Genomic DNA, 24656 nt, shown 5'->3' with positions numbered 1-24656 from the left:
ATATATATATATAAATTTCCAAACCATAATAAATCTTTCCGTGCTAAGTTATTGTGTGTGAATCTTAACTACTCGGTTAATTCATATTACAAATATGCAATAATGTACGTCATTCGCCCGCAACTTAACCATAGTTAACTACAATCTCTGTCTCAATTCAACAAACTCCAATTCATAATAAATCAAGTATATATTTGATTTTACACTTTCATCATCGATGTACCCGAAACTTTTCAGATAACATCATTCGTATTTTGCGAAGTTCACAAGAATTTAACGAAAACCAACATCACGCCTCAACAAATACGAAGTATTGATTCATAATTTCAATATTATTGAAGGAATACTTATGAAATCTCTAAAGCCTTTAAGGGATTATTCAATTCTAGTTCCAACCGTAAATCGAATGAGTTTAATTTAGTATTAACTCATTAAAATATATGTTACATCTGAAGAGAATATATACATATATATTTTCATAAAGACTGTCATAAAATTCTTTTGTAGAAAATATTAATTGTAAAATTTTTTTTTAACGGGTAGGTAATACCCGAGATATATATATATATATATATATATATATATATATATATATATATATATATATATATATATATATATATATATATATATATATATATATATATATTCACAATTAATATGTTACATTCTTCAAATCTGATTAAGCAAATTATCAACTATACTTTCACAATAATATACATTCTTTCATAGAAATCAAAACAACCATACTCATTCAAACTCAATTATATATTCTGATTTTGAAACCTCATAATTCAATTCGAGATATAACGGGTACCATCACTTTTAGATTCCTACATCTTTCAAAGCTATACTTTGACTTCAAAACTGTGTTAGAACATCAAATGTATATTAACGATTACAATCTGTGTTCAAACCCTTCGAAAATTTCTGAAGACACTTCAAATAATGAGCAATCGAGATGATGATCCAACCACATATTACCCACAGTTATGTATTTAAAAAAAAAACTCTCGAAACCAAAGTCATAATTCAACAAATATCTGTGTCAGATCCTTTGGCATTTATTAGCAAAAATAACTTTGCAATTACTTTTCAAAGTAGCAAATTCTATCACGGCTCCAGCAAGACAAGTTCGATTTTTCATTCGGAGTAGCCTTATCATAATATATGATTACCCTTTTATTACCGGAGAACCTTTCATGTTCCACCACATTAGCAATAAACTTATTCACAACTTCACTGATCTTTGACCTTCCGAAGAATCATTATATTTATCAAAACCCCATCATTTATTCATTCGCATCTTATAACGAGAATTGCCATACGAATCATCGGGAATTAGCAATCAGTATTTTGAAATCTTGTAGCATGTCTACGCCAACAGTTATATATGTACGTACAACGTCTATCTCCTGGACTTACATACTTTAAATGTGAAGTTTCTGAAAAACACCTTGAACTGCGAACTAGTTCTTGAAATGCTGACGAAGCAGCAATAACTGAAAACGATCTTAACAGTAAAAAGTTTGATGATAAAGAATAGTGTATTGGCAAAGCTCAGAAAAAGAGAAGTTTTGGAACTGGAAAACGGATTGAGCAAAGTATGAAAGAGGCTGTGGACAAATCACAAGGACGAAACCTATATTCAAAGGATCCAAATGATTCAGTACCTGCTGAAGTCATTAACGAATACCTTGCTCCTGACTCTAAACCCCTGCGGACAATATTCTTCATCATCCTCTGATATTAGAAATCCTAAGATATCATCATATCTTTCATTATAAATATCCTCCATATTTCTGAAGATATTTTCATAATTATTCTTATCTGAAATCATTTACCTCTTCGCGCTATCTGTATTATATCATAAAAGAAAATATTTTAGTTTCTAAATTCTGAAACATTCGAGTTTAAAATAGGAATATTTTTGAAGTAGTGTTGGGAGCTGAAGCATGAGTTAGTATAATATAATGACACTTGATCAACGTGATTATATTACAGTAAGTCATGCTGAGTTTCTAAATGGAATGTGATGATTCACAGATCATAACATCATCATGTGCCATGTTATACGACTCTTGTATTCTATTTAACCTATAAAATATCAAGAAAATATTTCTTGATGATTCGGCTTTTTCCGAGGTATTCTGGTAATTTTAAAAAGTCAAGATCGTGCCATTACAATTTCCTTCCTAGAACATTAACAATGTTCATTCCAAAATTCATATCTGCGAATTCTGGACCATTACAAGCGGTGCTTAATCGCAAGAAGAAGAAACGAAAGGACAAAATTCTGAAATAGAAATTAGGGTATAAATCGCAGCAAATAAAAGAGAGCATTAACTGGAGATGACAATGATTATGGGAGATAGAAGTAGAGACATCGAAATATAAGAGAAGATATAAAATCCAACAACCACCCAGAAATTATAAACCGTATATATCGATGCGAATAGCAATATAAAGACACGGGAGAACTAAAAACACTATAAACCTGTCATAACCCGTCCTTAACCGTAAGAACGTGTTAGATAACGTATGATTTCATTGCGAGGTATTGACCTCTATATGCGACATTTTTAAAAGAAAAACTGCATATATTATACATTACAAACCATGATTCTTATTTTTGATACAAGCTTTGGACAAAATAAAGATGATTATCGTTTAGCGATAATCTTCGACTTACAAACTTTACAAATGATGATAACAACACGATTTCTAGCATATTTTACAACACAAGTTCTTGGATATGCAGTCTTATTTTTGACACAAATATGCGTACGCAAGATCCTGCTCAAATTCAACATAATGCAGCGGAAACTTCTAATTATCACCTGAGAATAAACATGTTTAAAACGTCAACATAAAGTTGGTGAGATATAGGTTTAGTGCCGGCAACAATATATATATAGACCACAAGATTTCATATATAAACAGTTTAATAAAAATATTCTAAGTGGTTGAGCACTTGGTAACCATACTTAACATTTAATCACGTCGCATATTCCCTTTATTATGAAATCTTACTACACCGTACCAAGTGTAGTCACGAAACGAAGTACTGTGCAACCGTTGAATACTGGTCGTCCAGTCCGGTTGGGGTTGTCAGGCCCGATAGATCTATCAACAGGATTCGCGTATACAATACCGCTGTAAATAGTAGTTACCAAGCTACAGGGAAGTATGCCAGTGGTACAACTCAACGTAGAATATATTTTTCAGTTACTTGTGTCCATATCGTAAAACATAAAATACATGTATTCTCATCCCGAAATATTTAAAGTTTAAAAGTGGGACTATATACTCACTTTCGTCTTGAAGATATGTAATTTCGACTTGGTCTCCGATTGATATCACGAACCTATCCATATATAGTTTATCAATATATTTCTATTTTAAACAATCGTCACATATATATACTTTTTATACTTTTAATAGTTTTAATAATTTCTTAGTCCGTAGTTAGCAGTCCGATGTTAGTAATTCAATTTTAATGGTTCATTTTTAGGTGTTTAATAAACCCCCAATGAAATAAATAAAAACCCCCATCGTATATGTATTGGTCGAGATTAATCTTGACCCATGGTACCGGTGTTGTCAAATGACGTGTTGCGTACATAAAGTACCGGTGTGGTCAAATGACGTGTTGCGTACAATCATGGGATCTTATGATTAATCTTCTCGTGTTGTTTACGGGTGATCCTGAACCATATAAAATTGAATTATAAGTACATATATATAAAATATCATGTTATCTTAGAAAGATGTGATTTTATTTAATTTTTCCCAATTAATCCCGAAGTTAAACTAGTCTTGGATAACCAATTTTGTTTCGGTCATAGTTTCTTCGTTACAACTCCGTTTTCGTTGATTCAACTTGCCATCTCCTTGGATCGAGTCCCTCTTTAAGACTATGAACTGTAAATACCTTAGTTTGTATTCAAAATCACACGGCATAGGTGAAACTTTAGTGAAACTTATGAAGTTAAACATTTTCCTTTATGTAAACAACCTTAAATGGTTATTTTTCTAAAAATACTTATACTTTGAATTAAATCATGAAATTTTTATGTGTTATCATATTCATAGTAAAAATCATTTTTCCAGAACATAAACCTCCAATTCAAAGTTTAAGATGGTTTTTAATTATCCAACCCAAAACAGTCCCCGGTGACACTCCGACGTCGTAAAAACAGTTTTTAAGATATTCTTTGAAAAACCAAGTTATACCTTGTTAAATTAGCATATATTTAAGTTATATTACAGGTCTTGAAGTATTTTAAAAGTTAAGTTAGAAGGATCTATTTAGTTTGCAAACAAGTTTGAAAACTTTCAAACTATGTTCTTGTTGTTAAAATTGTATACCACAAAATATGATAGCTATATATATATGAATCGAATAAGGTTAGAAACATAGATTCTACCTCAAGTTCCTTGGACAAGGTTGCTGTAAAAGAGGAGTAAAAACCTAGAACCAAAAGGGTGATGGAATTGGATGAAAGATTGGAAGTAAGTTTGTGTTCTTGGAAGGATTTCTTGAAGTGTTTTTGTATGGTTTTCTTATGGTGTTTAAGTAAGGTTTTTGAAGCTAATTCATGGGGAAAATGCTTGGAGATGATCAAGTATGATGTTAAGAGTATTTTAAGAGAGAAATGGAAGTGTAAGTATGAGAAAATGGGGTGAAGAAATGGTGTGCATGCATAAAAACGTTTTTAGGTTATAAAGGAAAAAAAAGATACCTAACTTTGTTTTCTTGCTAAATAATTCATGCTACTTGACAAATGGTTGGTTCCACATGTTTCTTAATTATTTAAGGCTGCTAAGGAGCAGATTTTTATTGGTATATACCAATAGTAAATACATCTAGAAGCTGCGTATGATACGGGTACATATACCCTAGGTATACGTATAGAAATCTTTGAGAAAACGGAACGAGGATTCAAATATAGCTATCTTTTGTAAATACACTTATATTGTTTTATGTATTTAAGTTATTAAAAGTGATTAAATACATTACTTATACGATATATGTATAAACATTATAAGTCATAAGTATTAATGTCAAATAACGTTACGTATGGTTATCGTTTTGAAAACTTAAGTTAGTAGTTTCAAAATATACTTATAACTTATTGTTATTAATACAAAATGAGATATTAAAACATTCTTAGATCATGTTAAATATGTATATATACATATATATACACAAACGTATAATTATCATATATTGTATAGTTCGTGATATCATCGGTCAAACTAGACGGTCAAACGTTGTGTAAATCTCTTTTCGAAAACATAAGTCTCAACAATTTGGATTGCTTATCATGTTGGTAAGGTTTAATTTATGTAAATATTAATCTTATAAGTATAGAACGATCGAAAAAGTGCGGGTCATTACAAAACCCAAGAGTATAGTAGAAGTAGATAGATTCTTCCGGCGGTAGATGAAAAAGAAGAACGACCGATATGAAAGTTAGAAGTATATCGAGAATCAGAACTGGATGGAGCATATCGACAAATACTTTAAAGTATGAGCTGAAGGAGAAAGAAGAGAAGTGTGAGTTGTAAGGAAACGAAGGAAGTGGATTTATAGTAAAATATCCGACAGAGCAATCAAAATGGATGATCGCATTTAAAGCGGATCCTAATTTGCTTAATCAAATATTATTACGAAGATTTTCACCAAATCTCTTGAACTTGGAAATCAATCCTATCTACGTCAAAAGATATGACGAATCTATACCTACTCATTTCACTCTTTTGGTAATAGCTTCACTCGTACTCTTCACAAAATCAAATGGTTTTATCCATATTATTCAATGATGATAAAACTCTAATCTTTAGCTTATATGCGTCATGAAAACATACTAATTGTCAGCCATGACCATCCCAATCAAATTTTGGGATGAAATTTCTTTAACGGGTAGGTATTGTGACAACCCGGAAATTTCTGACCAAATTTAAACTTTAATCTTTATATATTCCTGACACGATAAGCAAAGTTTGTAAGTTGAATCTCAAAAATCTTAAACTGTGTTCATACATTCATTTAACCTCGACCAAATTCCAATGATTCACGAACCATTAAATGAACGTATATAATTATGTATGTATATGTGTATATATTATAACTTGAAAACGTTAATAAAATATTAGACGTATAATACTTTTCGTGAACGTATTTGTTTCAAAATATATTATCGATGGAATTAGAAGATATATCAAATGATTGAATTATTAGATACATTGAATGAAGATTACCAGTTGCGATTCTAGGATCAAAACTCAATGGGGTCCCAATTTTTTTTCGATAACTTACTTGCACAAAATATTGAATGTATCGGGTCAAATCGGGTCGGGTCGGTCGGGTCGGGTAGTACCCAAAACATAAACATAAAATTGGATAGTAGTCACAAAATATAAGGTTATTCATACTTTTTACTATTGTCATTACAACAAGTATTATACAAAAGATTATCATTTATACAAAAAGGGAATATTTCCACAAATAAGCCCCTATATAAAAAATATCATATATTCAATCCACTAAGTACTAAAAGTTAGCTTTTATTGTTTTCTACGAGGTTTCATACGATAAAATTTGTCCATAATTGCATCATTACTAATACCATCTAACACATCTTTTTCAATATATGCAAGTAGACAATCATTCATAAATTGATCTCCCAATTTGTTTCGCAAATCGTTCTTTATTAACTTCATTGCTAAAAAGGCACGCTCCACTTTGGATGTTGCAACTGGCAAAATCAACGCAAGTTTCAAAAGAAGATATACATTCGGATATATTATACTCTTGTTCGTTTTAACCATCATCTTTGCAAGTTGCCCAATTCCTTTCAAATGACTAAACCTTTCATCACCACGTACGTCACTAATGTAATTCATAAGTTGTCCTCTAAGAAATCCAAGCTCGTGTTTTGGAAACTCAGAAGGATAAAATTCAGCCATCGTCATAAGATCTTCCACTTCAAATGCTTTAAACGACTTACTTGGGTTCAAAGAAGCCATAGAAATAAGTAATGTTGTGTTCACCTCATTAAAACGATTGTTAAGCTCTCGAAGTTGCATATCAATGACCATATAAAATACATCCACTTTGTAGTGGTGTAATGAACTAACATGTGAACCTCTACGATGACTTATGCAATCATAATATGGGTCTTCCATATTGGTAATCTCGATATCATTTTTTCGCAAAATAAACTAACCTTCCCAAAAAGTAGTTCCCATCCATCGTCTCTCATACATTGAAGTCTTGTCTTAGAACCCCTCACTTGATGCATTGCGTTTACAATATCTTGATCTTTTCTTTGAAATGTTGTGTTTAAATCATTTGTAATCTCCAAGACATCAACCATTAAGTGTAGACAAAAAAACAAAATCAAACTTTAGTAATGTCCTCAAAAGATGAAATGCTTCTGCTCTTTGATCTTAACAATTACCATTCACACTGATGTCCTTAAGTACTTCACAAATTAAAGAATATATAGTCAATATATTTAGAAGTGAACCATAGTGAGAACCCCAACGAGTATCACACGGACGTTTAATTCCAACTTCTTGATTTTGAGCTGTACCACTTTCAAGTTCACCTGTTGTAAGATTATATTTATGCTAAAATAAAGCATGGAAGTGAACAGACCCAAAACACTACTTAATGTTCAAATAATAGCACTTTTAAGCCTAGTACATTAAGCATAACATATGCATAAATCATAACACCACTTTAAGCCTAGCACAGTATGCCTACTTTATGTTCAAAACACACCAATTTAAGCCTACTCTATGCATAAATCATAACATATGCATAAATTAGACTCATTATATAATTTCAATAGTCTATAACATTTGCATAATCTCAACAGTCCATAACATATATAATTTTAGGAGTCCATAACATATGCATATATAATTTAGACAGTCCTTACTTATAACACTATATGTATTAATGTATATAAAGTCAGATGTGAAAAAAAAAAATTATACTACAACATACCTGTAGCCAATGCCTCCACTATATATGTTGCTTGTTTTTTTCTAAGTAAGTCTCGCCGCTTATAAGATGAGCCAATCATGTTCAACAATCCGGAAATTTGCTCAAAGAAATCATTTATTGAGCAATGATTTTTTGCAACAAACACAAGTGCCAATTGTAACTGGTGTGCAAAACGATGAATAAAATGTGCAGATTGAGATTCTTTCATGATTAAGGTCTTCAAACCATTGAACGCGCCACTCATGTTACTAGCTCCATCGTAACCTTGCCCCCGAATACTACATGGACTCAACCCTTGTCCTAACAACATTGAATAAATGGCTGACTTTAGTGACAAAGCTGAAGTATCATTGACTTGTTTAATACCAACAAACCTCTCCACAACAGCCCCTTCACTACTTACAAATCGCAAAACCAATGACATTTGCTCTTTGCAAGATACATCACGGGACTCGTCTACTAGAATAGAAAAGAACTCATTTCCAATCTCTTTTGCTATAGCCTTCTCAACCTCTACTGCAGTAGCACGCACAATATCTTTTTGTATAGAGCTACACTTCATTTGTGAATTTCTTGGTGCTTTCTTTAACACAACATGACCTATTTTCTCACATTGATCTGCTAACCAATGTAGTAATTCAAGAAAGTTACCTTTTTTAATTGAATCTTCCTTTTCATTATGACCACGGAAAGCTAAACCTTGTCGTAATAAGAATCTCACAGAATCAATAGAAGCAATTAGCCGAATATGGCAACTTTTATTAAGTGCATAATTTTGCTTAAAAAGGCTATAGTGATGGACTGCTTATGGTTCAACAAACTTTGACACTTTTCGATAGCTATATTATGTGGCTTGCTATGACTATGTACATCTAAGCGTTCTTTCTTATTCCATGCCTGAAATCTACCTTTAACATAAGTATCCGCTCCGCCTTGGACTTTTATCTTGGATTGAAATAGATAACAACACAAACAAAATACTGCTTCTTTCTTTATGCTATACTCCAACCAATATTTATGTTCATCAAACCATACTGAAATAAATTTATGGCTTTTACCTCCGATCTCTCTTTACAGAAAAGTATGATTTCGGGGTTGATAAGGACCTTTTAGTAAGTATGTTCTTCTAATTTCATCTCGTTGACTTGGGTGATAGTGTTCCATGCTCGGACGCTCTCCCGGATCATTTGGAAGTTCATTTAAATCAATTTTTGTATACTTTCTGAAAGGGGCTTGACATTCATCCTCTTCAAATACTCTTTTCTGGACATAAGGTTGTTCTTCATCGGCGTTTACCGAATCACTAGCAGACCCTGACTTTTTGAAGTATCTTAACATATTAACAAAAGCTGTCAAGTTCAAAACCAAAATTAAGTTAATACACTTCAACTTAATATATGAAACAATAGCTATAAATGTGCAATTTTTTAAGACAAAAGAATGAATCAGTGAAAGATCGATCATGTTATTAACTATGAATTATTACACATTTACACTATGTATTAATCATGGATAATTTCAACAAACAAATTATAAACATATATATAATTATATAAATGATAAATCACTACATCAGGTTAGTACCAACAAGATACAAACCAATCGAGCAATTTGCAATTATCAATTTTACAAATTTAATAAATAATAACATTATGTCCTGTCACCATGGATAATTTAAAGAAACAAATTAGAACTTAGACACATATATACGCTAACAACAGAATCAAGCATTTTATAATTTCCATAAATAATAAAACCTTAATAAAAGATCATTGCTTACCAAGCTAGCATATATGATGTATGGATGAGTTGATTGAGGATTTAAGGCAGATTGCATAATCTTGAAGAATGATTGATGAAGAATTAAAGAATTGAAGATTGTAGGAAGCAGGATATGAATTAAGAAATTGAGATTAAGGGAAGTAGTTGTAGGTCTGGAGTCTGGACTCTGGAGGAAATTAGATAAAGGGTTTGTTATTTTATATTATTTTTTATTTTTAATATTTAAATGGCCCGTACCATAAAATCATAAGTGGGCTAATTTCAAATATTTTAGTAGTCTAAACTATTAAATTATAAATTTTAAAAATATATGGGTTCACATTTTTATATTTAGTGGTATCCTACATAAAAAAAAATATTTGTAAGAAATTTCGAAAAACTAGTGGTGTCACGGGACCCCGCTCCCTAAAACCTAAACTCGCCACTGATGATTACAAGTCCCTATTGAGAGGCTCACTTTGATTTAGGAAACCTTTCCATTTTAACGATATTCGAAAAATAATGATAAAGTGATTTTCATGTTAGGACAATGTGTCCATTAACGAAAGTTAGTCAAAAGGTTAGTGAGATTCTTGTTTAATTTTCAAGAGCATGATTTACAATAATTGTCTCATGTCTTTTGATAAGTTAATCTTTTAGTTTTCATAGTATTTTATGATATAAATGAACCCTCTAATGAATTTGAATATATACATAAGTTGGAATGTTGTTTGTTAGAACTAATAACCTACAACGTGTACTAAGACATGTTTATGTATATTAGGTATATTTGATTTTAGATAGCAACACTCGATTATTGATGAGATTAATAATTGGACATGCTAACTAGTACGTTAAGAAGTTAAAGTAAACACTAGTACTACTAAACTATATTTATTAAAGTTTAGAAAACGTTGTATAGTACAATATTTTCTATTATGTAAACGATTATACTCTGAAATATAAACATCGTTTGAAAGACTAAATAATAAAAATTCATAATATAGATAAGTTACATTTTTGAAATATATTTTACAAAATGATAGAATATAATATTTTACTCATAAAAAGTTTTAATTTAAAATAATATTAATAGTATTATTATAAAAAAAATATTTATTAATATTAATAAAAAAATAATAATAATAATAATAAATAAATAAAATAGAGACAATAATTAGGCGATTTCTGCATAAGTCAAAAATCAGTTTTAGCTTTTTATTATCCTTCTGTGCACCTGTGATTCTATGTTGACTTGTTAATCATTCATCAATTAGTTGACAAAATCAGATGAATTCGCTATTGTCTATATCAATTACCATATACTTGGATCCTTTTCATCTAAAAAAAAGGAGAAAACAACTCCTGTTCGATTTTCATTCATTCGAAAGACCCACAAACCAAAAATCCATTTCTAAAACTTTTCAATATGAATTAAATACTATAATTCGTTCATGTTATGATTCCTAAACTTTGTAAATCATCATTTTATCTTTACAGTAACATATTCACAGAGAATTCGATTAATTTTTGGTGTTCATATTCATCTTTGACCCATTTGACTTCACGACTGATTTCTAAGGATTCGAGGAAAACTAAAATTGCAGAAACACTTATTTTATTCTCTTGAAACTTTCTGGAAAGTATCAAATCAAAACTTGTAGAATTGAGATCGAATTTCGAAGTCAAAGCTATTTTTCAAAAAGTCAATGAAATTGTTCTTGAAGGAATTCGGGTTCGTATTTATGTTTCAACTACAATTAACGATTCCTATAGTTTCTAATATAGATTTCAAATCAAATTCGTGTTATAAATTTTGTTCAAAACATGCTCAATTGCAAAATCAATTTTTTTTTAAAGGCTTACGACGAACAGAAGGGTACCTGCAATTTTTTTTTTTTTTTTTTTTTGTGTTTCAATCAATTCAAGAACCTTTATAGACCATTTGTTTTTCGAAATTCCAAAGTTAATTGGCTGTAAATGATTTTTGGGGTTGTTGATCGATTCAGTGAAGATGGAGATGAATTGGAAACGAATTAAATCAGTTTATAAATAATTATATTACTTATTAAAATAGAAAGCTGTGATGGTGGAGTGGTTTGGTAGTGTTGTGGATGACCAGGAGGTCGCGGGTTCAATCCACGGCCATGTCATTTTTTTAGAAAAAGAAGAGGGAAAGAAACAGACGAATAAGGGGTTAAAAATAAATGATATGGGAGTTTAACCAGAAAAACGAAATGGTCCAGTGGTTGGGTATGATGAGGGTGAGCAAGAGGTCCAGGTTCGAGCCCCGTCATGGGCAATTCTTTTTAGAAAAGCTTTCAAAAGGGTATACACTTTTATATTTTCATTTTCATTATTATTATTATTATTATTATTATTATTATTATTATTATTATTATTATTATTATTATTATTATTATTATTATTATTATTATTATTATTATTATTATTATTATTATTATTATTATTATTAGACTTATAATTATTATCATTGTTATTTATTACTTATTAACATTATTACAATTATAGTAATTATAGTTAATATTAACATTGTTATTACTAATATTATTATCACTAACATGTATTATTATTTAGGAATATTGTTATTATTGTCATTTTAGTTATTATTATGGAATATCATTAAGTATTAATAGTATTAGTATTATTATTATTATCATTGATATAAGTATGATTATGATCAGTATTATTATTGTTATTACAAAAATAACGCAAAATATTATTATTATCATTAATATTAGTATTATTATCAAGTTGTTATTATTATTATTATTATTATTATTATTATTATTATTATTATTATTATTATTATTATTATTATTATTATTATTATTATTATTATTATTAACATAAATATAGTTTAATGAACTACTACTAAAATTAATATCTTTAGTAATAAAATGATTATTTTTATAGTTATTATTAATATCGGTATTATTACCGTTATCATTAATACTAGAAGTATCATTATTATTAACATTATAAGTATCATTAAAATTATCAAATTATATAAAATTTTCATAATTATTATTATTATCAAATCTAATAGTATTATTACCCTTATTTTTAATATTTTCATAAAGTTAACTAACAAATGATATTCATATAACGATATACTTAATATACATCATAAAAACTATATTTATATCTTATTTATTAAAATATATAAAATGAATATACTTAATAAGATATATAGTTTATTAACATTAAAAATTATATTACTCATAATAATGTATATATTTGTCTGATTACAAGTATAAGTTTTAATAGATATACAATTGATATAGGTTCGTGAATCCAAGGCCAACCATGCATTGTTCAATGTCTTCATATGTATTTTTACTACAAAATACAGTATTATGAGTTTCATTTTCCTTTTTACCCTTTATATTTTTGGACTGAGAATACATGCGCAATTTTTATAAATGTTTTACGAAATAGACACAAGTAATTGAAACTACATTATATGGGTGAATGATCGAAGCCGAATATTGTAATAACCTGTCCTTATCCACCTAGACGAATTCATCAACATCCTTGTTTATTCTCAGCCCAAAAATATATATTGCAAAAGCAATTAAAAAGGGAGCAAATGAAACTCACAATACTGTATTTCGTAGCAATTATGTATATGACGGCACTGAACAAGTGCAAGGTTTGTCTCGGATTCACGAACGTATCAATATTGTGATTCAATATTGCAGGAAAGTACGTAGACGCAACGAAAATGATAAACGTTAGGTTGACCCCACGAGCAATACCCTCTATCAATACCCATAACCTCCATAGCTATAACTCATAATTTCCTTAGCTCTATCCCGTTTGAAAACTTATTTTGAAATCGCCTGAATATAACTCCGTCGTAGTATTTTATGTATACTAATAATATCTTGAAATAATACTAAGTAAATATATATATATGTAATTCGATTGAGAGAGTTTAGAGAAATATATTTTCAAGTTTCTATGAAATAATGAAACCTATTGAATTCTATTTATAATGGATTTTTGAATTATTAAAGTGAATTATTAAAGTATAAATTATTAAAGTGAATTATTAAAGTATAAATTATTAAAGTGAATTATTAAAGTATGAATTATTAAAGTGAATTATTAAAGTATGAATTATTAAAGTGAATTATTAAAGTATGAATTATTAAAGTGAATTATTAAAGTATGAATTATTAAAGTTAAAGTAAAGTAAAAGTAAAGTAAAAGTAAAGTAAAGGTAAAGTTAAAGTATAGTAATAGTATAAAACTATGTACGTATAATACGCGTATAAATATATATAATATTAATTTAAATCGTTATATATATTTAATAAAATAAAATATAAATATCGTTATCCTTATCATACTGGTTAAGTAATGAGTTGTCAAAAGTGGTTCTAGATATTTATAAAAGATATATACGTTTTAATAATAAAGTTCTTTTTAAACTAAAAATAATTTTTTTTTTGTACTTTTGAAACTAAATCAAATAAATATGATAATTTTGTTTTCCAAAACTAAATATATTTAAGAATCATTTTGTTAAAAGGTTAAAATAATAGAAATCGTTATATAATAAAATATTTTTGAAAAGTAGAATTATATATATTCATAATAGGTTTCAAGTTTTTAAATTATAGTCTGTTGGTGAAGCATGGGATAAAGTCCAAAGGTTAAATAAACGTATGAAATTATCTTAATGAAAAATGTCGAGTTACTTAACTTGTTAATATCCAACATCTAAGTTATTTACACTCCACGTTCTTATTTTCATATTAAATAAAATGAAAGTTAACATAGTTATCTTATCAAGGTCACGAGGAAAATATTATAAAACATGCCTTGAAAATTAAACAGGAATTTCTACTAACCCTTGTCTAGTTCCCGTTAATTGACACATTTGTTCTTACTTATAAATCACTTTACCATTTTTCGAATGTTGTCAAAAAGAATAGATTTCTTAAATCACATTGGACCTCATAACATAGGCCCGTAATCATATCATAATGTATCTGATAATTCAATCATTTGATATTATCTCTTAATTCTGTCGATAAATATATCGAAACAAATACGTTCATGTAAAGTAACATATATCTAATACTTTGTTAATGTTTTCAGTTAATATTATATCTTATATATACATATCTATATACACATAATTGTTCATGAATCGTTGAACATGGTCAAAGGGTAATTGATTACATGAATGTAGTTCCAAACTTTTTGAGATTCAACATTACAAATTCTGCTTATCGTGTCGGAAACATATAAAGGTTAAGTTTAAATTTGGTTGGAAATTTCCGGGTCGTCACAGTACCTACCCGTTAAAGAAATTTCGTCCCGAAATTTGATCGAGGTCGTCATGGCTAACTATAAAAATGTTTTCATGACGAATATTAGTTGATAAATAGAGTTTTATCATCATTGAGTAATATAGATAAAACAATTTGATTACGCGAAGAGTATAAGTGAAGCTATCGCAAGAGAGTGAAATGAGTAAACGTATATTCGTTTTAACCGATGACGTAGTTATGATTGATTTTCGAAATTCATGGGATTTAAAGAAAATCTTTGCAATAAGATTTGGTTCTTCGGCGATTAAGGAAATCATGATCTTCTTTGATTAAATTCGATAATCTGTCTCAATTTCTCTGTCTGATATTTTACTATAAATCCACCCCCTTCGTTTCTTTATTTCCACAGCTCACACCTTCTAGTCTTTCTCCCCAATTCATACTTTAAAGCATTTGTTAATATGCTTCATCCAGTATTGATTCTTGATATACTCTTAACTTTCATATCTATCATTCTTCTTTTTCATCTACCACCGGAGAACGTTATTTTCTTCTACCATTACCTTGGGGTTATTGTGTTTTTCATTCTTCCGTGTCTTTATATTGCTATACGCATTGATATACACGATTTGTAATTTCGGGGTTGTTATCGGGCTTTATATTCTCCATTATATTTCGGAGCTTCATGCTTTCGTTTTCTTTTCCCGACCTTAAGTCAAGCGGATAATGGTCCAGAATTCGTAGATATGAATTTTTGGATGAACATAGTTAATGTTCCAAGAAGAAAATCGTAATAGCACGATCTTGATTTGGCAAATTACCAGAATATCTGAAAATATAGAGCTATCAAGATGATATGTTCTTAATATGTTTGGAAATTTGGTAGAATGTAAGAGTCGTGTAAATAGTACATGATGACGGTATGTTCTGTGAATCATCATGTTCCATTAGAAACTCAGCATGACTTACTGTAATATAATCACGTTGATCAAGTGTCATTATATTATACTAACTCATGCTTCAGCTCCCAACACTACTTTAAAAACATTTCTATTTTAAATTCGATTTTTTTTCTTCAGAATTTAGAAACTAACACAGTTTCTTTTTATGTTGTAACGCAGATATTGCGAAGAGATAAAAGATTTCGGATAAGAATAGTTGTAAAAATATCTTCAGGAATATCGAAGATATTTAAAATAAAAGATACGATAATATCTTAAAATTCTTAACATAGATGGATGATGAAGAAGATTTGTCTGTGAAGGTTTAGAATAAGAAGTAAGGTGTTTGCTAACGATTTCAGTAGACACTGAATTATTTGGATCCTTTGAAGGCAGGTTTAGTCTTTGTGATTTGTCCACAGCCTCATTCATGGTCTGCTCAATCCGTTCTCCAGTTTCAAACCTTCTCTTTTTCTCAGTTTTACCACCATACTATTCTTTATCATCAAACTTTTGACTGTTAAAGTCGTTTACAGTTTTTGCTGCTTCATCAGCATTTTTCCAATTTCGGAGAACTAGTTCATAGTTTGGGATGTTTTTCAGAAAATTCACATTCGAAGTATGTAATTCTAGGAGATAGACGTTATATGTATACACATAAGTTTTGACGTAAAATTGTCGCGAAATTCAAAATACTGATTGCTAATTCCCAGTTGTTGGTGTGACAATTATTGTTACAGGATATAGGTGAGTACATGATGGGGTTTTAATGAATAAGTATAGTGACTTTTCGAAGAGGCTTGAGTCAAAGGTTAATGAAGTTGTTGATAAGTTTACTGCTAATGTGGTGAGATATGAAAGGTTCCCGGTAACAATGATGAAGGGGTAATTGTTATAATAAGGTTTATTCGTATAATCAAATGAAGGTGATTTGCTGGAGCTGTGACAAAACTGTCTATTTTGGAAAGAGATTGAAAAATTAAATTTGGTAATAAATATCAAAGGATCTGACACGGATACGTATTAAACTATAACTTTGGTTTCGAGAGCTTTTCAAATGCATGACAGTGGGTAATATGTGGTTGGATCATCATCTCGCATGTCTTTAGTAATTTCGAAGTGTTTGAACACATATTGTAATTGTTAATATACATATGATGTTCTAAGATTTTGAATGATACACATATTTTTGTGAGTTCCATGAATAGAAATGAGGTTCTAGGACAGTTTTGAAGTCGAAATATAGTTTTGAAAGATGTAGGAATCTAAGAGTGATGATTTCGATTATATCTTGAATCAAATTCTGAGATTTCAAAATCAGAATATGTAATTAGATTTTGAATGAGTATGGTTGTTTTGATTTCTATAAAAGAATGTATATTGTTGTGAAAGTAGGGAGTATAATGGATGATTTGCTGAATCAGATTCGAAGAATGTAACATATTAATTGTGAATTTATATATCTCTGGAGTATTACCTACCCGTTAAAAAAAATTCACAATTAATATTTTGTACAAAAGAATTTTATGACAGTCTTTATGGAAATATATATATGTGTATATTTCTTCAGATGTAATATAGATTTAATGAGTTAATATTAAATTAAACTCATTTGATTTATGGTTAAGGCTAGGATAGATAATTTCTAAACTTTAGAAATTACATAATCGCCGTAGAATGTTTCTCCAATGAAGTTATGAATCAATACTTCATCGTTGTGGTATTCCTTGGTATCTACATGGCGTATGATGTCGATGCTCGTGGGACAGATTGTGAAGTTGAGGTTTGCGATGCGGTTGTTGTTGGTGGTGGTAATGGTACTGTTGATGTTGTTGATGGTGGTACTGGTTATGCTGCTGGTGCTGCTGCTGATGTTTGTAACCTTTGCACCATATTCTCCAAAGCCACTACCCGAGCGCGAAGCTCGTTGACTTCTTCTATTACACCGGGGTGATTGTCGGTTCGGACGAGCGGATAAATAAGATCTAGAATTTGGTGTAGTATATAATCATGACGAGATACTCTGGAAATGAGAGAGAAAATTGTGTTTCGGACAGGTTCACCAGTAAGTGCTTCAGGTTCATTGCCAAGAGGGCAATGTGGTGGATGAAAGGGATCACCTTCTTCTTGTCTCCAATGGTTAAGTAGATTATGAACCCATCCCCAATTCATCCAAAATAGATGATGGCTAATTGGTTGATCCATTCCGGTCACGCTGCTTTCGGAGCTCATGTGGAAATCCATATCGGCATAGCTGTCGGAATCCGAGGAACTCGAACTGGTTGAGGGATCCATCTTGTATGATCAGGGAAAGTATTTTTGGTGTGAAATAGATTGTAGAATTTAGATTTGGTATTCTTCAATACATAATTTACATATGTATATATAATACCAAAATCCCATAAATTACGGAGGAATCTTTGAAAGATGTCAGTCAAAGTTCACAGTAACAGATATGCTAAGATAAGAATTCGTCTATACACTATTATGCAATAAATGTAGGAAAACGCGTATAGACTTAAGAATGATAAGCAGGTAATTTCTTAAGGATGATAAGTAGATGATTCATTAATACTTAATTAGATATATTTATTAAATAGAACTCGTATTTATTACAAAATCTTAATATTGTTATGTTTTATGTTAATAATATATTTTATATAGAAAAAAAATCTTTATTTGATATATTAGTAATACTATAATCCTAGTAGATAATAATTATAACATAATAATAATAATCATAATAATAATAATAATAATAATAATAATAATAATAATAATAATAATAATAATAATAATAATAATAATAATAATAATAATAATAATAATAATAATAATAATAATAATAATAATAATACTAATAATAACAATATTGATTAAGTGGCTACCTCAAAAGTAGTCTTAAAAAGAAAGACTGCTGTGAACTGGACTCGAACCCTCAACCTCTCGAAACCCAGCAACACCTTAAACCATTCCACCATTCATATTTTTCTTATGTTATAATCCGCAACGTATTTGTTTACCTCTTATCTATTTCGCCCCAATTTAATCATGGCCCAACAACAATTACCCATAATCGGCCCAAGTGAAATAATATCTCGGCCCAAGAGGATTTCTAATCCTCGGCCCAATTGGAAAACGAAGCAAACAGCCCCTCAACGAAAAAAAAATATAATTTGCTGTAGCTTGGGATTGAACTCACAACCATTTGTAACCCAACTAACACTCTGAACCACTAAATCATATTTACTTTCGTGAACTAATCAGCAAGGTAAATTTATTTAACCTTATAAAACTTATTGTCTTCTTCCTAAACAAAACCTATTTAATTCATATCTTCATCATCATCATATCATCATTCTTAAATATTACGATCTAATTATCAAAATTTTCACCTTCTTACTTCACGGCCTTCATCATCATCTTTTAATCATCTCTTCATCCAATTATAATTCATCATCATATTCATTCCTTAACCAACTTTATTCTTATCTATATCATAATCAAACCATAATCCTAATTGTTGTCTAACCATTATCATAATCATAATCCTATAGCGATCATAAAATCATTATTATCTTCATTTGCAGTCATCATTATCATAAATCAGCATCGCTACAGTAGCAGTATTTCATGGTGACTATTATGGTGAACATAAAATTACAGAAATAACAGTCACTTGGTTTCGATGGCTTGTATCATGGAAATCCTATGTTTAAGTCTATATCTAACCCGACCCAAATGAAAATTTGATCTTGGCCCAACTCGATCACAAGCCCAACAAACAAATCTTATATGGCCCAATCCCAATCTCAGTTTATTTGACACTACCTAAACAAATTCGGTTCCTGTTTCTATATCTCTAATAATTACTTATTGATCTTGTACCCCAGCTGTTTCCCATGATATATCCATATCTATACCTACTCCTTATATATATATTTTATGTGACCCAATATCTTTCAAATAAAATATATTCGATCACCCTTTTTTTTATTTCTTCTTTCAATTCAGACTTAATGAACATCATAAATAGGTTCGAATGAAAATGTTTATATGGGTTCAGTTGTAACAAGTAACAGAAAACAAGTAGTATAGTGGCTTCGGTGATGGTTGCAAACAGAAACCGAAGGTGACAAGAGGTGGTGGTAACTTAAGTGGTATAATAGTGGTGTTTGGGATGTAGTTGCAGACAGAAGCAAGACAGGAGATAATCATAGGATCAAATAAAGAGAAACAAAAGTATTAAAGGCGATGATGTTGGTTTGATCGTAATAGTGGTGGTGATTTTCACTGGTTGTACGATGATCATGGTGTTGTCGTGGTAGAAAGAAAGAAGTGAGTTTGATGGTTCTTTGTTTAGGCTAGGTGATGAGGGTGTCGATTAATAGCAAAACATGAAGCAAAACAAGAAGGTGGTGTTAGTGGTTGTGGGCGGCAGTTTGAGTTAGTGATCAAGGTGGGTTGTTAAGGGTGTTGGGTGACGGTTGTTCTCGGTGGTTGAAGATGGTGACCGGAAGTTATATGGTGGCGAAGGAAGGGGTAATACGGTTGTAGTCATAGGTGGTAGCCGGTTTTGTTGGTGGTGTTTATGGGTTCACGAAGAATGGATATGAAGAAGGGTGGTGATTTGTTTAGGTGTTCGATGGTAATGTCGTTGTGCACAATCATAAACAAGAAGAGAAAACACTAGATAATAAAACAAGTTTGGTGGTGATAACTCCGGTGGTTTGTGTTTTGGTTGTTGTTGAAAGGAAACATAAAAATGAAATGGGTGTTCCTTGACTCCTCTACATTATATATAAAGTAGAGAATAGAAGATAAATAGTGATACTTATTAATAATTCTAATATAAATCCATTAAAAGAAAAGTTGAAAGGAACGTATAACAACTTACACAAATTCTGAAACATTTTTACAGCTCAGCTCATGTACTATAATATTAATTTAATAATAATTAATAATAATTCTATGATATTAATTCTTCAATCATCGAAATCTAGTACAGTAAGCCATCAATGTTTTGTAAGTTTGTTACCGACAGTGTTCATGGACTCCTAAATCATACTCCGTTGATAAATCAGGGGCGGATAAAAAGTACTCAGCTAAATTCCAAATTTTATATATCTTAATTATGGATCATCGTTTATCTTTTTAAAATCACATAAGTTGGAATTAAGTTTATCTAAATAATAATCGAATGATCAACGAGGGTTACAATCATTTAATAATTTCATTTAATATACATTATATATATAGACCCATTTAACAATTTTTATTATTTCATATAATATTTTACATCTTTAATTCTAATAATTAAATTGTATTTTATTTCAAATTATCACACACACACACACACACACACACACATATATATATATATATATATATATATATACATATATATATATACATATATATATATACATATATATATACATATACATATTCATTTACAAGTAATTGTTCGTGAATCGTCGGAAATGGTTGAATATCAATTGAATATATGAAACAGTTCAAACTTTTTGAGACTCAACCCAACAGACTTTGCTTATCTTGTCAAAAATATTAAATCGTATCGAGAGTTTGGTTTAAAATTAGTCGAAATTTTCCGGGTCGTGACAAATATGCCCCTTTTGCTTGGTAGCCTAAGAATTAGTAAACCGATCTACTAATGGACGCGAATCCTAAAGATAGATCTATTGGGCCTAACGAACCCCATCCAAAGTACCGGATGCTTTAGTACTTCGAATTCGTTTTTATCATGTCCGAAGGATTTCCCGGAATCATAGGGGATATTCTTATATGCATCTTGTTAATGTCGGTTACCAGGTGTTCACCATATGAATGATTATTTTTGTCTCTATGCATGAGACATATATTTATGAGAAATGAAAATCTTGTGGTTTATTAAAATGATGGAAATGAATGTTTATGATAAACTAATGAACTCACCAACCTTTTGGTTGACACTTGAAAGCATGTTTATTCTCAGGTATGAAAGAAATCTTCCACTGTGCATTTGCTCATATTAGAGATATTACTTGGAGTCATTCATGATATATTTCAAAAGAAGTTGCATTCGAGTCATCGAGTTTATCAAGGTTATTATTAAGTCGATTATAGTTGGATATATTATGAAATGGTATCATGCCATCAACTTTTGATGTATTGAAAGTTTATCTTTTAAAAACGAATGCAGTATTTGTAAAATGTATCATATAGAGGTCAAGTACCTCGTGATTTAATCAACTATTGTGAACTGTTTATAATGTATATGAACGGGTCCTTTCACGAGCCGGTAGCATCAAGTGTGAACCACGAGCCGGTAGCACTATAAAATGAGGCATGAACCACGAGCCGATAGCGACAAAGTGTGAACCACGAGCCGGTAGCACTATAAACGAGTGAGACTCAAATGCTTAGTAGCGTGAACCACGAGCCGGTAGCGTCATAGCATTGCGTATGGTGTGAACCACGAGCCGGTAGCACCATAGCGTTATGGTTAACAATATTATGTTGTTGGATATTGTTTAGCATGCTATATATATATATATATATATATATATATATATATATATATATATATATATATATATATATATATATATATATTGTGTTGAGTATATGCTAATGTGGTGTTGTGATAGTGTACGAGTTGTTAGCATTATGAGTATGACGGCATGCTAATTGAGTTGTATTTTCGTATGAGGTATTTGGTGGGTGCGAACGCAAATAGATGGGTTATATATGTGTATGTATAATTGTTGCACTCACTAAGCTTTGCTTACCCTCTCGTTGTTTATCTTTTTATAGGCTCCGGCGGAGACAATGGTAAGGGCATTCGTATGGATTAGAGATCCCGCTTTGTTTGTAGGGGACGGTTTTGATGTGATAGCCTTTGGAGTTGACCGAGATTTGGGTAGTTTAACCCCCAAACATCATGCTATAGTGTCGTTTGGAATTTAAACTAATTCGGTTGAAACTTATATATTTTGTACGAAACTCGTATTTCAGCCATATGTGGGCCCGGGTTCATAAAACTTGTTTTATCATTAAAATGTGTTAGTTTTACATATTTGAACATGTTGTGAAAAGCGTTTCGTCTAAATACGTCGGGAAGTGGGAGATCTTTATTTGAAAAATGACCAAATCGGACAGAAGTTAGAATGGCCTGTGCGCGCCGCGCACCCTAGGGTGCTGCGCGCCGCGCACTGTTCAATATAAAAAAAATAAAAATTTGCGTATTTCGTTTGGATATTGGGTTGTGTTGTTACATAAATAACACATATAAATATCCAAATCTTCGGGTGGCCGCCCAACGTCATCTAATGCCTCAATTTAAAGTCACTAGTCATCTAGTAGTCTAACTTGTAGTCCACTTTAGTGGCCTAACTCATAGTCTACTTTAGTGGCCTGACTCATAGTCCACTCGCTCCGTGGTCAAACTCATAACCCACTCATTATGTGGTTTAATTCATAGTCCACTTTAGCGGTCTAACTCATAGTCCACTTTTATAACAGACGGAAACTCAGGCTAGATGTAAAATGGCGGTTTTTCCCTTAGGGTTTTTATATGTGTCTTTATGTGCTTTTACTTTAATTAAGTTTTTAGAGTTATCTGATTGTTTAGTTAGGACCAGTTTATAAAAAGGGTAACGAAATAGGTCTGTTTATTTAATTTATACTCCGTTAGGGCCGCCTAACGAAGTACGAAAGATATCAGATAACTGGTAAATATTCTTGCAAAGTGGGGTATGGGTTCCAACCTTCTTAAGTGTAAACTATTCTTCTTCTTTTCTCATTCTTTTCCAGACACTTCTCAAACATATAACCGTACCTATAACCTGTAGTGACCCGAACTTTTCCATGTTTATATATATATTAAATGAAATTAATATTTACATGATTAAATGTTTCCAACATGTTAAGCAATCAAAATTGTTAAGACTTGATTAATTGAAATAGGTATCATATAGACAATTGACCACCCAAATTGACCGGCGATTCACGAACGTTACAAATTCGTAAAAACTACATGATGTTATATATATAGACATATATATGGTTAACATGAAATTATGATAATTAAGTATCTTACTAAGTGTATTAACAATGAGTGATATACATAAAAATGAGATTATTGAATTAAGAAACTCGAAACGATATATATAACGATTATCGTTATAACAACGTCTTACTAAATACATATGAATCATATTAAGTTATAGATACACTATGTTTAACATGATAAAATGATAATTAAGTATATCATTAAGTGTGTTAACAATGAACTACATATGTAAAAACAAGACTACTAACTTAAGGATTTCGAAACGAGACATATATGTAATGATTATCGTTGTAACGACATTTTAATGTATATATATCATATTAAGATATATTCATACATCATAATATCATTATAATGTAATAATTTAACATCTCATTAGATATAATAAACAATGGATTAACAACATTAAATGAGATCGTTAACTTAAAGGTTTCAAAACAACACTTACATGTAACGACTAACGATGACTTAACGACTCAGTTAAAATGTATATACATGTAGTGTATTAAGATGTATTTGTACACTTTTGAAAGACTTCAAGACACATA

The 24656-nt window shown here is 30.3% G+C and overlaps 2 protein-coding genes across 2 annotated transcripts; both read right to left on the bottom strand.

The window, feature by feature from the left end:
• Positions 1–6573: 6573 nt before the first annotated feature.
• LOC139875543 (uncharacterized) lies at positions 6574–7194 on the bottom strand. The gene has a single exon (XM_071862878.1). The coding sequence runs from the start codon at positions 7192–7194 to the stop codon at positions 6574–6576; it is 621 nt and encodes a 206-aa protein (XP_071718979.1).
• Positions 7195–7458: 264 nt separating this feature from the next.
• LOC139875542 (uncharacterized) lies at positions 7459–9361 on the bottom strand. The gene is made up of 3 exons (XM_071862877.1): positions 9130–9361; positions 8024–8722; positions 7459–7619 (listed from the first exon to the last, which is right to left on the bottom strand). Exons 1-3 carry the CDS (start codon positions 9359–9361, stop codon positions 7459–7461), a joined length of 1092 nt encoding a protein of 363 aa, XP_071718978.1.
• Positions 9362–24656: the final 15295 nt, after the last annotated feature.

The sequence above is a fragment of the Rutidosis leptorrhynchoides genome, chromosome 11 (genome assembly GCF_046630445.1).
Source record: "Rutidosis leptorrhynchoides isolate AG116_Rl617_1_P2 chromosome 11, CSIRO_AGI_Rlap_v1, whole genome shotgun sequence".
NCBI classification, from domain to species: Eukaryota; Viridiplantae; Streptophyta; class Magnoliopsida; order Asterales; family Asteraceae; genus Rutidosis; species Rutidosis leptorrhynchoides.
The sequence above is the reverse complement of the archived record's forward strand: the minus strand, read 5'-3'. Positions and strand labels throughout refer to the sequence as shown.

Coding starts and splice junctions, on each gene's coding strand:
- LOC139875543 (XM_071862878.1), bottom strand. CDS start 7,194: ATGGAAGACCCATATTATGATTGCATAAGTCATCGTAGAGGTTCACAT.
- LOC139875542 (XM_071862877.1), bottom strand. CDS start 9,361: ATGTTAAGATACTTCAAAAAGTCAGGGTCTGCTAGTGATTCGGTAAAC. Junction 8,723..9,129: donor AAGAACATACTTACTAAAAG/GTCCTTATCAAC, acceptor TATTACGACAAG/GTTTAGCTTTCCGTGGTCAT. Junction 7,620..8,023: donor AGTGGAGGCATTGGCTACAG/GTATGTTGTAGT, acceptor ATCTTACAACAG/GTGAACTTGAAAGTGGTACA.